Genomic DNA, 13,557 nt, shown 5'->3' with positions numbered 1-13,557 from the left:
AGATTTAAATTTTTGGCTTTGGTATATACATATATGAAAATGTATAAATATATTAAACATATCCAATACTGAAAATACCAAAACCTTATGACAACCAGAGAGGTAAACACTGGGTGGTATATTTTTGAAACAGGAAACTACTCTTTCTGTAAGTTCTGTCATTGGTAGCCAACTATATGTCTATAAATATGAATTTTTCAAGATATGTGGATCAGTTAGGAACTGTGTTATTAGCTAAACAAGACTAAAGAAAGAGCCTATATTAAAACCAGGGGAAAAAAACATGTTCACTGAACAAGTTCTGAGAAGTACTAAGTTGAAGTCAGTTTTCTTGCCATTCTTTACCCTCCATGACATGCAAACACTAATTTGATATTCAAGGGTATTGCAGGGTGTTCAGCTGCTGCTGGCACTGATTATTTTTAATTTTAGAACAACAATGGGATATTTTAGCATTTAAAAAAAAAACCATATGTGCATTATGTCACAGGGCCTTACAGATGACTCTAAGAAGAAACAGAAGGGACAAAACTTTGAGCCAGCCTGTAGTGTGTCAGAGATATCATACTGATGGGTGTTAGCTGTAGTTATGAATTTTGTGGATAGTTTGCTGGCAAGAGTAATAAAGGGCAGCAGCTGTAACATAAAAAGTCTGTGAAGATCTTAACACAAGTGTCTTGAGAGACATTTTCATGATCTCCTATTTCATGCTGTGATATGTCTTATAGATGTCGTCAGAGCACTGATGAGTTTTTTATGTCTCTAAATCATATTGGTGCTATTAATAGTGAGCTATGTGGAGACCCTACTGGTTAAAAAAAATATCAACAACCTAGGAATCTCACAGACCCCCAAACTAAATGAAGGTAGCTTATACCTATTATAATGCTGACAGTAATGGTTATGCTCAATGCTTATTCCTCTTCTCCGTGCTGCTACTCTCAGCCTGCTTCTCAGGCTTGGCTTTAACTACCTGATTTTATTCCATTCTTTCTACTGCAGCGGAGCCTTTCCTCTTGATAAAAGATTTACTTATTTGTAAGATTCCTAATTTCAAACTGTTAACTAGGAAAAGGCCATTTTATAAACTAACTCATTCATGAAGCAGACAAGAAATAGAAATTCTATTTCTAGTCTGCAAAAAAAAATTGTATTTTTCATAAAAATAGAATTTTCTGTCAAAACTTGAAATAAAATGTTTTAATAATTTTTTACTCATTTTTTACTACTTCTTGCAGGGTAGCAAAGTCAGCTGAGAGATAATTTAGGGGTCTCTGGTGACCAGCTATAGGGGTAACTCAAACTGGAACAGATGAACATGGAATGAAGCAAAATAAAATACCCAGTTTTATTGGAAGTGGTTATAAATAAAATTGGGTTGAAAAAATGTAATCAAAATCAATGTAGTTTTGTAAAATTTTTCACTTTTGACAAAAAACAAAATTGTTCACTACAAAATACGTTTTGCTAAGATATTTTGACTAGCTAGTCTCATGAGTGCCCTGGTATGATATTATATTCCTGAGTTCAGACCCTTCAGAATGGTGACCATTTCATGGTAGTAATCTGTCATCTATAACCCAAATATCATGGGGGGTTGGTTTTGTTTTGGGTGGGGGGTGAGGTTGTGGAAGGAATGATAATTATTTTTAAAGGTTTATAAAGTATATATTTTCCACACCATGCATAAATGACCAAACAAACCAAACAGAACCAAGCCAAAATTTATTTATAATACTCCAATTTTCTTGGATTCACCTAGCACTAGACCCTTTAAAAATAGACCTAGTGTTGCCTAAAGAAATTATCCTCTAATAATATATGTGGTAACACTAATGCTACTACAGTATGAAGACTTGCCACATCCATGTAGAAGCAAACAAAATTAGACAAAAGATAAAAAAGAGCAGTTACAAGAATACTTAAATAGTTCATAAGGAGGTTGTGAGCTTTCTGCTTATAAGACATCCACATCTCCACTCACTTTAAGTCAAGAAATGAGCATACGTCCTATTCTTCAGATAGTTCAGCAGTGGCAGCATATGTAACTGGCTGTCTGGTGTGCAGATGTTTCAGTTTTCATTTGATAACTAGCCAACAAACAGGCAGCAGCCACATTTGTAGGAGGGAATCTCCCACAGATGTTTCTAAGTAAGTGAAGTTCACACTCTGTGACTAAATAGCCTTCTCACTCTCAAGGTACAAGCTAGACCATTGACAACCCAGAGATAACCACTAAGTAAACTGTTTAGCATAAAAATAATATTTCAGTTATGCAGGCTGATGGGGAGGTGAGGAGGCATAGAAATTAGCTTGCTATGTTATAGTCATTTTCTGTTAATTAAAGATTTGCCTAGTTTCCATTATGCTCTCAAAAACTCAAAATATGTGCTTTCTTCTGTTGGCTGAACTGCACAAAGACAATTGCAAAGAGATGCCATTTCCAGTGGACTGTTCAGACTGTTCATTTACATTTAAAAATCAAAGGCTTCTAGTAGTAGGTGATGATAATCAAACAGTTTAGACATGTTATGAAACTTTTTGTGATAACTTTTAAAAATCTTGTGAAAATTGTGGGGGAGGCTTAGTGAATTCTTCCTAACCCTGAAAATAAATGTGAATGTGGGACGCTTTTGGGGCGTGCCAATATGTTTATGTAATTCTAAATTGGCTAAACAGGGGTAGGAAGCCTGTGGCTCATAGCTGTCTGTGTGGTTTGGTTGTTAAAATATTACAGCTTACTTCATGACCAGGTGGATTCAGTTTTGTTGCTAATTGTACGTGCATGTGTAAGAGGCCTGCCCCAATATCTTATAATCCCACCTCCTACTCAGTCCCAATAGTGTCCCAGAGTTTCCAATATCAGTATTCAGCAGTAACAGGGTGGAGCAAGTAACAATTCTTTGCTGTGATTTAGCTATTCCCCAATTCCATCCCTGCTACTTTTAATTCACCACTTTGATCCTTGCTCAACAAATCACTGGCAAAAATAGGTAGAAGTCCAGTTCCACAAAGAGATCTAAGTGCCTAAAATGAGATTTGAACAGTATTTAGACACAGGGATCCAATTATGTAATCCTTCACTTAAATCCATAGGTGTCTGCAATTTAGCCAGTCAAGTTAGATACCTAAAGTTCTCCCACTATGCATGCCCAGAATCATCTCAATCATGTCATTGCCAAGCATGTTAGCACTTGTTTCATGTCAAAACCCTACTAGGGATCGACAAACTTGGTATCCCCGTGCCTGTGCTTAAAGCATGCCTACAGAATCAGACTCTTCACAGAACACTGATGGCCACTGCTTTGTTTGGCAAGAGGAAGCAGAAGGTGGCCATGGTATCCCCTGCTTTATACAGTAGAAATATGTTAGAGCCCTAAGCCAGGATGAAAGAAACTTGGGTTCAGGTCATCCTCTGCCTCAAATAGTAAAAATCCTCATTTCCCTCCTCCCAAAAAAATGTCCTAACTGCAGACTCCAAGACTCTAAGAACAGTCTGAGAAACAGCTTAATAACAACAGTCCAGTCTAGTATCCTGTCTCTGACAGTGGCACTGTTTTTATCCTCTGGCATCTCTGAATCAATGATGGTAGATTCCAGGGAGGGTAATGGACATGGGATAGATCATTCTAGATATACCCAATTTAATGGTCTCCTTCTAAGCAGGGCTATCCAGCTGGCAACCTGCAGCCCATAGGTCAGATGGATCACTAACTTGAATGGCAACAGGAGCTGAAGTCTCTGGGGTCACCCTCCCTCCTCCGACTGCCACTTCCTGTCTCCGCCCCAGGAGACGGGGCAGTACAGTGTGCTTGATAAAGAGCTGACAGTGACCCTGGGGCTGCCCAGGGAGGCGGGGTTATGTCCACACAGTGCAGTGGTTGGGGTTGTCTGTGTAGGCACATGGTGCAGTGGCAGAGAGGTTCCCAGTTCAGTGGTGGGAGAGTACAGGTGCGCACATGAACACACGGTGCAAGAGGGGTGGGGGGAAAGTCCATGTGCATCACCAATTCTATGGCCCATGCCTCAACTGGTGAGGTCTAAGTGGTAAGCAGCTTCCATTGGTGTGGCCCTTGAGGACTTAGAAGTTGGATAGCCCTCCTCTAAAGCATGCATTCGTGCCACTGTCAGAGACAGGATACTAGACTGGACTGTTGTTATTAAGCTGTTCCTAGGTGAGGACTGTCTTCACCCTTCCTGTTGAATCTGTTCCATTTTGCAAGGATTCATAGGGCCAGTGAGAGAGTAAGCCATGTGTTTGTAGTCTAGTGGTGCACAGTAGTGGTTGCTCCAGGGGTGAATATATTCTGCTAGCAAAAAGACCTGGGTTGCAATTGATAATCATATACAATGCTAGGATTTTATCCAATGACTGATTAACTTAAAATGCATTATATCTTTTGGCATTTTCTTTTTGAAAACTAGGGGTTTTTTTAATTTTCAATAAATATGATAGATGGAGCACCAATTACAATTATTAAATCAAAGTGTCAGGGACCAACATAATAATGGTACCAAGGGAGCTCTGACTTATTTATTGCACACTAGAAAATATACTCAGCTTCAATAACTAACTAAATTAGCTGCTTATGGGCATACTTCGCAGATGATGGAAAAAATTAATTATCCATAGATGAGATGAGCTTAGGTAAAATATTTTCTCTACAACATTTCTGTCATATCTCCCTAATCCCTACCCTATCCACTAGATCATCACAGACATTCAGAAAGAATAGTTACTTTGCTATCCCTGGAGTAAAATTTATTCTATCAGTCATAATACTGGACAACTCAGGTGGTTAAAATGCTGCTTTAATTCAACTACCTCTGTTGGATGTTTAAGAGGAGACCCAACATGAGATAGATGTAACTGATTTTTCTGCTTTAAAATTTTGCATTTCTTATTTGATAAAAACTTTGTAGTGAGGTTTTTTAAAAAGTGTTACAAGGTAGGCTGCCACTGAAATGTAAATCACGCACACCCAGAAAGATTAGGTAGAAAGATTAAACTGGACTTATCAGAGCTAGGATCTAGCCTTCTTTTCTGTTTGGAAGGTCTAAAAGCTGCTAAAAGAAAAACATACTAAACCTGAGGCAACAGGTTCGTTCAATTACTTCATTTTAATTTAGATAGTTCAAGAAATGTTTTGTAATAAATTAAAATAAGTCATGGCCAAGTTATGAGACATAAACTGCTTCTTTTTGTTTCTTTTCTTAAAAGATTTTTTAAATAAAAAGGAATAAAGACATATGAAGATGTAGTTGATGCTCTTTGTGATGCTAAATCGAAACTAAATCTGTTCCTCTGCTTAGAAATTACTGCATGAGGAAGGTACCCTTTAAATTAGTAAAAGTATCTTAACTGAAAATAAAAGTAAAAAATAATCTTACATTAACTAGCAGAAGTGTTTACAAATCAGTAAAAAGTCTATCCTATCTATTGTATCATTTTCAGTATTAAATCAAAACCATAAAGAACTTCCATAGCTTGATATAGTGCTTCTAATTATCAAGTGTGTGTATGATTTTTAGGCAGACACAGTTCTTTGGGTAAATCTGATATATTTTATTAGACCAACTTAAATAGCTGTAAAAAATTTTCTTAGTAAGCTTTCTGGTTTAAAAACCCTCCATCAGGACACCATCCTGATGGAAAATATGTGGGAGAGACCAAGCAACAACTGGCACCAGAATGAACGTACAGCAAAAATCTATTGAAGACAAGAATACCCAATTACCTGTGGGGGCACATTTCTCACAAGAAAACCACTCTCTCTCCAATCTCTCAATTCTAATCCTCGAAGGGAATTTACAAAACACTTTTCACAGATGAGTCTATTAACTTCACTGCATCAACCTCCTGGATACAAAAAATCATGGACTAAATATAGACATTGGATTTATGACACACTATAACCTGCCTGACATCTGACTCCCCAGGTACCTCTCCACTATTTACCTGCTACATTCACCTCCCCCCTTCCCCCCACACCTGTCTCTCACCCACTGACCCTCAGTTTACATCTTCGCTGACTGCTGTTCTTGCATGCATACCAGCCTCTAGCCTCTTTACTATTCATTTCATCCAGGAAGAGCACACACCAACTGCAGATGCTTCCTCAGCCTGATAAAGGGTTTTTAAACCTGACAGCTTGCTAAGAAAATGTTTTCCAACTATTTAAGTTGGTCTAATAAAAGATATCAGATTCACCCAAATAACCTTGTCTGCCTATGTCCTTAGACCAACATGTCTACAGCCTACACCCCTGTATGATTTTTAAGCATCAAGTATTTGCACTGAATGTTTTCAAAATACCATTTTTTTTGTAGAGAACTGCAAAGAACCTTGTGTGATAGTATCCTGACAGTTGCTGGTTTACCCATTTTATCTATAGAATCATATATTTATATGGTTGACTTAAGATATGTACATGTATTCTGTACAAGGGCCAGCCAAGAAGGCAATAAGTAACATAGCCAAGGCCACCAGCACAAGTTCCCTATATCTCATCCTTGTTCCACAGCATATGATACATGCCTAGTTTCCACTTGCCTGAGGAGTGAGAAAGCCAGGCAACAACAGATACATGCACATGTTCATAGTTGCTGATCTACTGATAGTTACTGATCACAGACTGGATCCCACTAGTGTACATGTTCACCAGGAGCCTCATGGGGAACCCAGTCTAAGTAAGTTGGAGTGAAGCAAGAGACAGGTGGGATCAGGGGAGTAGCAGGTGCATGGGGTGGGGTTGGCGGGTCCGGGTTGGCGGGTTGGTGGGATCAGGAGGCTGGCAAGTCCACTGAGAGGAATGGCTATCCAGGGGTGGTGAGTCAGGGGGCTAAAAATAGCCTGGCAACATGCGGGTTAGGAAGAATGCAGCCCCAAGGCTGGAGTGAGCAGCTAGGCTTTCCCAGCCCTGCACCCCAAATGTGTACAAACATTTTTTTAGATCAGGCTAACCTTATTCCAGTCTAATTTAGTTCCTCAGGTGAACTAAGATTAGACCAGCCATTTTTTGCTCAATCTAACCTTCCTGAGTATCTGTATAGATAAGCACTTAGATTGACCTAACCTAGTTAGGTCAATTTAAGAGTAACATCTGTCTGTACCCAATATGACTCACAAATTATTCACATACTGGAGTAGAATAAAATGATCTCAGTAATGGCATGCTTTCTCAAATGTTTGGTCCAGTAAACCGTATGTCCTTCACAACCATGTATATCTGTTAGATTGTCTTCTTTGATTGTGAGCCTTGGAAAAGTATAGAAAATACACTGCCTGGGATACCTTCAGTTATGTATTATGCAAAGCACTATGTTAAAGATATTTTATTTTGAGGTGTGAGAGCCATTGGCTATTAATTTTTAGGCAGTTGGTATGGTTGTTTTTCAAGGAAAGTCTGATGGTGTGACTGTGTCTCTCAAATATTTGTGTAGGAGTGCACATTCCCATCCATTTCAGCTGGTGGTGGGAAAGCAGCCAAGACTACCATTTTTTCTCAATCTTTTAGTTTGCCTAATTTACCCAAACCCCCCTCCACCGTCCTATAGACATCGTGCACTCCATTTAAAGCAAAGAAATCAAATATGAGATCTTCAGAGTTCCTGAGGTAATTTCTAAACTTTAGCAAACAGGGAAATTGTTAAATAACTAGGCAAAGTTGCTTGAATGCTTAAATACCATATTTCCTATAAGTAAGTATAATATTAATGGGTATGTATAATGTTAAATACTTTCATGTGGGGGCCATAAGACACTTTACAAACATTAATATAATAAATTTCATAAAACCTCTATGTAGTGGTTCATTGGTATCACTCCTCTTTACAAAATGGAAAAATTTCCCCAGCTCCTCTTCAGGTGGAATTAGCAGCAGTGTTTTGCCCATAATCCTGTGTGGATATGGCCCTTAGTGACCTCTCTGATAACCACAGAGTCCAGAACTCCTGACTCCTATACCATTTTTCAACCAAATTCTGCAAAGCATACTGATATATTATTTTCCTTATTGTGTTTTAGAATTAAAATGCTTCTAGGTTAAGTTGTACACTTTGGAAATCCTGAGTCAGATCCTACATGTAGTATAAAAAAAGTAATTTTAATGTGGTTTCAAGCAAAATAATATCAAAATGGTAATGCAGATTATAAAATGATTAAAAGCTATATTGTTTTAGATAACTGTGTAAATGCTTACTTTCTTCACTGTGTGTAGCATGTTGTATGTATGTATTACTATTTGTGCAATATGGAGATAGATATGTACACATCTCAGAAATTGGGAAACAATTTCCTTTAAAAGTTATTTCCTTTGTTCTGGATAATTTATAACATATGTTTTTTGTGAATCTGCCTGGGGCATCGAGCCTGATGTGGTTAGGTTAACGTTAGTGCCAGAGTCTTTTGCTCATGACTTCATGCAGCAATTGAGTTTCCCTAACCTTCTAAACCCACATTATATTTGTGGTGCTTTGCATCATAAATCGTTTAACAAATTTATATGACAGAAAATGAGATGCTGAAGAAAGCCTTTAAATAAGTTTAGGGTGTCAGTTCAATCTGTCTAATATAAGCAGGAGGTGTTTAGATGTTTGGGCAGTTTTGCCAAGAGGAAGTTGGTCCTTAACAAACAAAGTAACTTTCTGATTGACTTGAATCAGAAACATCTTCATTCAAATTTTCCTAAGATGGGCTTCATTTTCCTTGGAACCAAACTTTTATTTCCAGTACTTAACCATATTAAATAATTAAGTCTTTCATTGGCCAAGTAGATATAACCTTGAACAGTTGTGACATAATTCCAGTTGACTATTAAAGTGTTGTTGTTGTTAAAATGATTTTAGTCACATTTTTAAATTGTGTGTCCTATTAACTGCTTTGCTGCTGCTAAATAGATACATTTTGCTAGCAGATCTTTTGTCAGTCAAATACCCTGTAAAGTGCAATAGTAACACTTATAATCAGGCTTAAGTATGCTGGCAGTACATAATATGTCTCTAAGCAGTGGTAGTTAAGAGGAAAGAAATATCTCTTTAGTACTAAATCTTAAAGATCGACAGTTGTCTAAGTTTCTGTGCACAGCTCATGGCATGCTTTGAATATTGCCCTGGTTTTCTTAGGTCAGCTTTTAGAATGAAAAAATAAAGTGTCAGAATAGAAAAAAATCCAAGCATTTACAGTGGAGTTGGATAGGTGAAAAAAGTAAATCTGTTAAAACTTTGGATAAAAGTTTATACTTCATAGAATACCCTCTGCATGTGAAATGTAGTTGGCAAGTATTTTTATGCATGTCTGTTAGTTTGAATGTGCGATGCTGATCTGTTTTTTGTCCTCACTGACGGTTATTATATACTAATGGGTGCAACACTGCGCTAATGATCCTTGTGTATATAAATTCTTCTTGTTGTGAGCAGACACCATAGGGCCACATAAAAATGTTTGCCTCAATTTCCCTGCGAAAAAGGAGCTCAGAAACCAGACTTGGCCAAGTAACAGATTTTTTAAAGGTAAAGGAACCCAATAAAATTACCAGCTTTTCACAGCATGAGTCTGCTTCCTTTCGACATATTGTGAGGTGTAGGTGAAATATTCTAACTGAACTGACAGTGTAAGGGGGGCAGCTAACTAGAAAGCAAGATAAAAGTAAACGCCACCAATGATGACTGATATTGCAGTAGCTATTAGTTGTTTTGGAGCCTCTGTTGTTGCTTTATGGTTTTTACATTTATAACTTGCACCTACATGCAAGTCTCAGTATAATGAAATTTAATGCATTAAATTAAGCTAACAGTATTTTGCTGAAATGATTGGTTTGGTTGTTTCAAATACTGTTGTTTTTAAAATAACCGATTGACAAGTTAGATGGTTTGTTGATTTTCACATTTAGGTGGTGGTAGATTTCTTTTTTTTATTTTTTTTTTTCTGTTTTTTGTTTTAAGAGGATCAGGTGTTTCTGCCCACCTGGTTTGAAAGAAAAAATAAAAAGAATACCTGTTTCTTAAACTGAAATCAATATTTGTAGATAGTATCCATTCAGATTGGTTTATGCAGCACACTGTTTTTATTGTTTTCATCTAAGAAGGATCTATGTAGTCCATATATCTTATACCTGTCAAGTAGAGGTGTCAGCCCTCTCTCCAGAATCTGAATTCTTTTAGGAAACAAAGCCAGTTAGCACGCTTGTATATTTCTCCATTTTGTACAGTGTTTCCAACATACATGATGCTAACTCTGTTTACTGTGACTAAAGAAAAGTACAGTGCCAAGTTGTTTAAGATATTTAGATTTATGAAGATGAATACAATCAATTAATAAGATTTCAGTGGTGAATAAATACTCTTATTGAAATTATTCAAGCATTGATAGATACCTAATAAGCTGAGAAAATTTCACTATAAATTTATTTGCACCTTTACATGTCTGAATAACTTGAAAAAAATCTGTCCCTTAAGTCCCTGTTCAGTTGTTACTGTGCAAACAAAGCAGTCGGCCTGTGTATTGGCAATAAACTGTAGGATTGGAGCTGTTGTAACTAAGAAAATATTTCTTTGTTATTGAATACAAATAATCAGCTGTTCTGAAGTATAAAATCTTATCATGTTTGTTTGATGAAATGTATTAGCAATTATTATTGATTCAGTTTTACATTTACTTGCATATTAGAATGTGTGTTATTAGTTTAACTGTTAGATGCATCTATTTAATGTATTATTGTATTTGAACCTTTCTGGCTCAGTGATGGGCTTAATTCTATCATTTTATATTAATATAATTAGTTATCATAACTGTTGCTACACAACTATGCAGTAGTATTTAGTATATGCATTTAGAATAAAATGAAAAGTGCTAGTGATAAAATGCTGTTACCATCCAATAAACTACCCAGCAAAAATATCAAAACTAATATAATGCCTGTGCTGACTGTACTTTATCTTTCTTGAACTATTCTGTTTTTTTACACTACCAGGCACAATTTATCATATTTGTTGTATATATATATTTTAGGTCTGTCTTTAGTTCTACGCTTTGTCAACCAGAGAACTAGTTACAATTATCTTCCCTAAATCATTGTAAGGTGATAGATTTCTTCATTTCAAACTAATATTCCAGTTTGAATTATGCATTCGTGCATATTATAAAAAGCAATTGAAAAGACAAAGTTGTGTATCCCCAGATGGGCCAGGAATTCTCTTAGGACCCTTTGAAATGGGATTAAATAATATGGTAGATAGTGTATGTTATGTAATAGATGATACCTTGCCTTGGCAGAGAGATGATTTGACAGTCTTCATTACTAATGGTATTTTTTAAAGGAGAGGACTGTATATTTGTTCAATAGTTAGCTCTTCAGGATTGTTGGAGTTTGTTTGCTTGATTGTTTGTTTGTTTCCATTTGGCTGCTTTTCTACAGAATTGGTGACAAAATAGAAGTAAAAATTACCTTTTTCCATTCATAATTCCTTCCTCCTTTTACTACTCCTCTTTATTCAGTATATAATGTCAACAGATGGAATCATAATTGACAGGCAAAATTTTAAAGCATTCTAAATGTCATTGGCCTTTTTAATAAAATTAATTAGTCTGCCACAAAGAAAATTTACTAGCCTGCTGGTTAATTTCACAATGTAAAATTGTGGGGTAGGAGAGAGAGAGGGAGAAACTTATTACTTTTGAATAATTATTTAAAGATGTGAGCCTTGCCTATTTCAAACAGTGTGGATGGCAACTGTGGCAAGAGCTTTTTAAAACTTAAATCACCACTGGTCAATTCTTCCCACATAAAGGTGAGGAAATCTAATGTAGCTGAAATGAAGAGATACAGGATGCCAGTTAATGGGAATCCAGTGACCACATAAGAAACTGCTGAAGTTTTAATTTTGATTATGTTATTAATATTCATAAATCCATTGTAATCTAAAGAAATAATTTTTATTCAAAGCACCTGAAACTTCTCTGCCTGAACATGTTTTATATTCAAAGAAAATGCAAGTTCTTTAATCTTTTCCAAAGTTTCTGAATTTATTAACAGATGGTGTTCAGTTCAGAGTGCACCTGATGCCTTCAGACTGATTTAGTTCTGAACAGTAGTAACTCAATGCTTAAATTTAAATGGTAGTGAGGCTAAAAATCTTAGAAATAAATAATGGCATGAAATCCAGATCTGCCTTAGAAATTATCTTGACCCCTTTCCTTTTTGGAAGGAGAGAAGAGCAATACCTGCTGAACACAGTAGTTTCTGACCTTCTATTGCAGTGGTTGGAAATTTGCAGATTGAACATCTTTATCTTGGAAAATGCTGATTTGATGAAACTGAAACATTCGAGGGGAATGTATTGATGCCCATCTCCCTCTTTTATCTGCCTTCCCATAGTCTTAGTACCAAAGCTCTTGGGTATATCAGATAGCTTCCTGGGTTGCCACTTAGCTGTCAGCTTACCAACTCTCCAAGCTATCCAGAATGCTGAGCAACTTGGCAGGTCCCTGATCTTGGCTTGATCTTGGCTTGGCAGGTCCCTGATCAGTCCAGCTACAGCAAATGGAATGTCTTAACTGCACTAGTCCAATGAGACATCTGGGCTTAGGCAGAATTTTGACCTTCAAATATCTGTGTGGTATGTCTCTAGGGCAATAGAAGGTAACTCAATGCAGCTTTTTATTATCTAATGAATTGTTTAATCCTTTACAGCTATACTAAATGTGGATGACTCTGTAGTGGACCAGGAAACTCTCGAAGCACTGTATGAGAATGTAAGTATGATAAGAAATAACATAATCCAAAGAGTTCAACACTCATAATTTTAGATTTTTACCAGGTACAAATATACTCAAAAAATGAATGAAGTTGTTTTTAATTAATCATTTTAGATGGGCGACATCTCATAAAAATAATTCTTAAGTTATTTAGTTAAGTTAAAATAATTTAGTTAAGTTAAAAATAATTCTTAAGTTATTCATGGACCATTATGGCTATAACATCACTCTAACACTACCTCAGATTTAAAAAATTCAGATGCAAAATTCAACTATAAAATAAAAATATAAACATTAAGTCCAATGAGTATGGGCATGGGTTTCTGTATCTCTGTCTCTGTATCCTGTTCACTATGAGTAATTATTTAAGCATTACATGTTCATGTTTGCTGTCACAGTTTTAACAAAATCAAGCTACAGAAGTAATGAAAGTCACTGGCTAAGTACCTGGAATGTGAGCCTGTTGAAATAGAAAATCAGCTGTTGATGGCAATAGCCTTTTCTGTTTGTGTAGAGAACACAGCTTCTACTGTACAGCTAGCTCAGATCAAAGGCTAGTTCATTCAAAGTAGGAAAAATGATAGAGAATTTAAAAAGTAAGAAATTTTAGGGCTTAAAAAGTAGGAAATTAATGAATAAACATAAAGCATAAAAAGTTCAAAAATTTTGGAGGATAAGATCAGAAAAATCTGTTCATGTCTCTAACTACAGATAATATTTATCTTATTTGATAAATCAAAAAGTTTGAATAGTAACACATATTTTGATAAACCTTTTTTTTCCTCCTTTATTCTGTATATTTA

The 13,557-nt window shown here is 36.1% G+C and overlaps 1 protein-coding gene across 2 annotated transcripts in view; it reads left to right on the top strand.

The window, feature by feature from the left end:
* FMN1 (formin 1) overlaps window positions 1-13,557 on the top strand; it is a 236,426-nt gene that overhangs the window by 118,615 nt on the left and 104,254 nt on the right. For both annotated transcript variants that reach the window (XM_025197756.1, XM_025197755.1), the window contains one exon: window positions 12,690-12,751. In XM_025197756.1, coding sequence (XP_025053541.1) covers window positions 12,690-12,751 — 62 coding nt within the window. The remainder of the gene's footprint in view (window positions 1-12,689; window positions 12,752-13,557) is intronic.

Source organism: Alligator sinensis, unplaced genomic scaffold (assembly GCF_000455745.1).
Source record: "Alligator sinensis unplaced genomic scaffold, ASM45574v1 scaffold262_1, whole genome shotgun sequence".
NCBI classification, from domain to species: Eukaryota; Metazoa; Chordata; order Crocodylia; family Alligatoridae; genus Alligator; species Alligator sinensis.
Note: the sequence above shows the minus strand (reverse complement) of the source record. Positions and strands in the feature narration are given on the sequence as shown.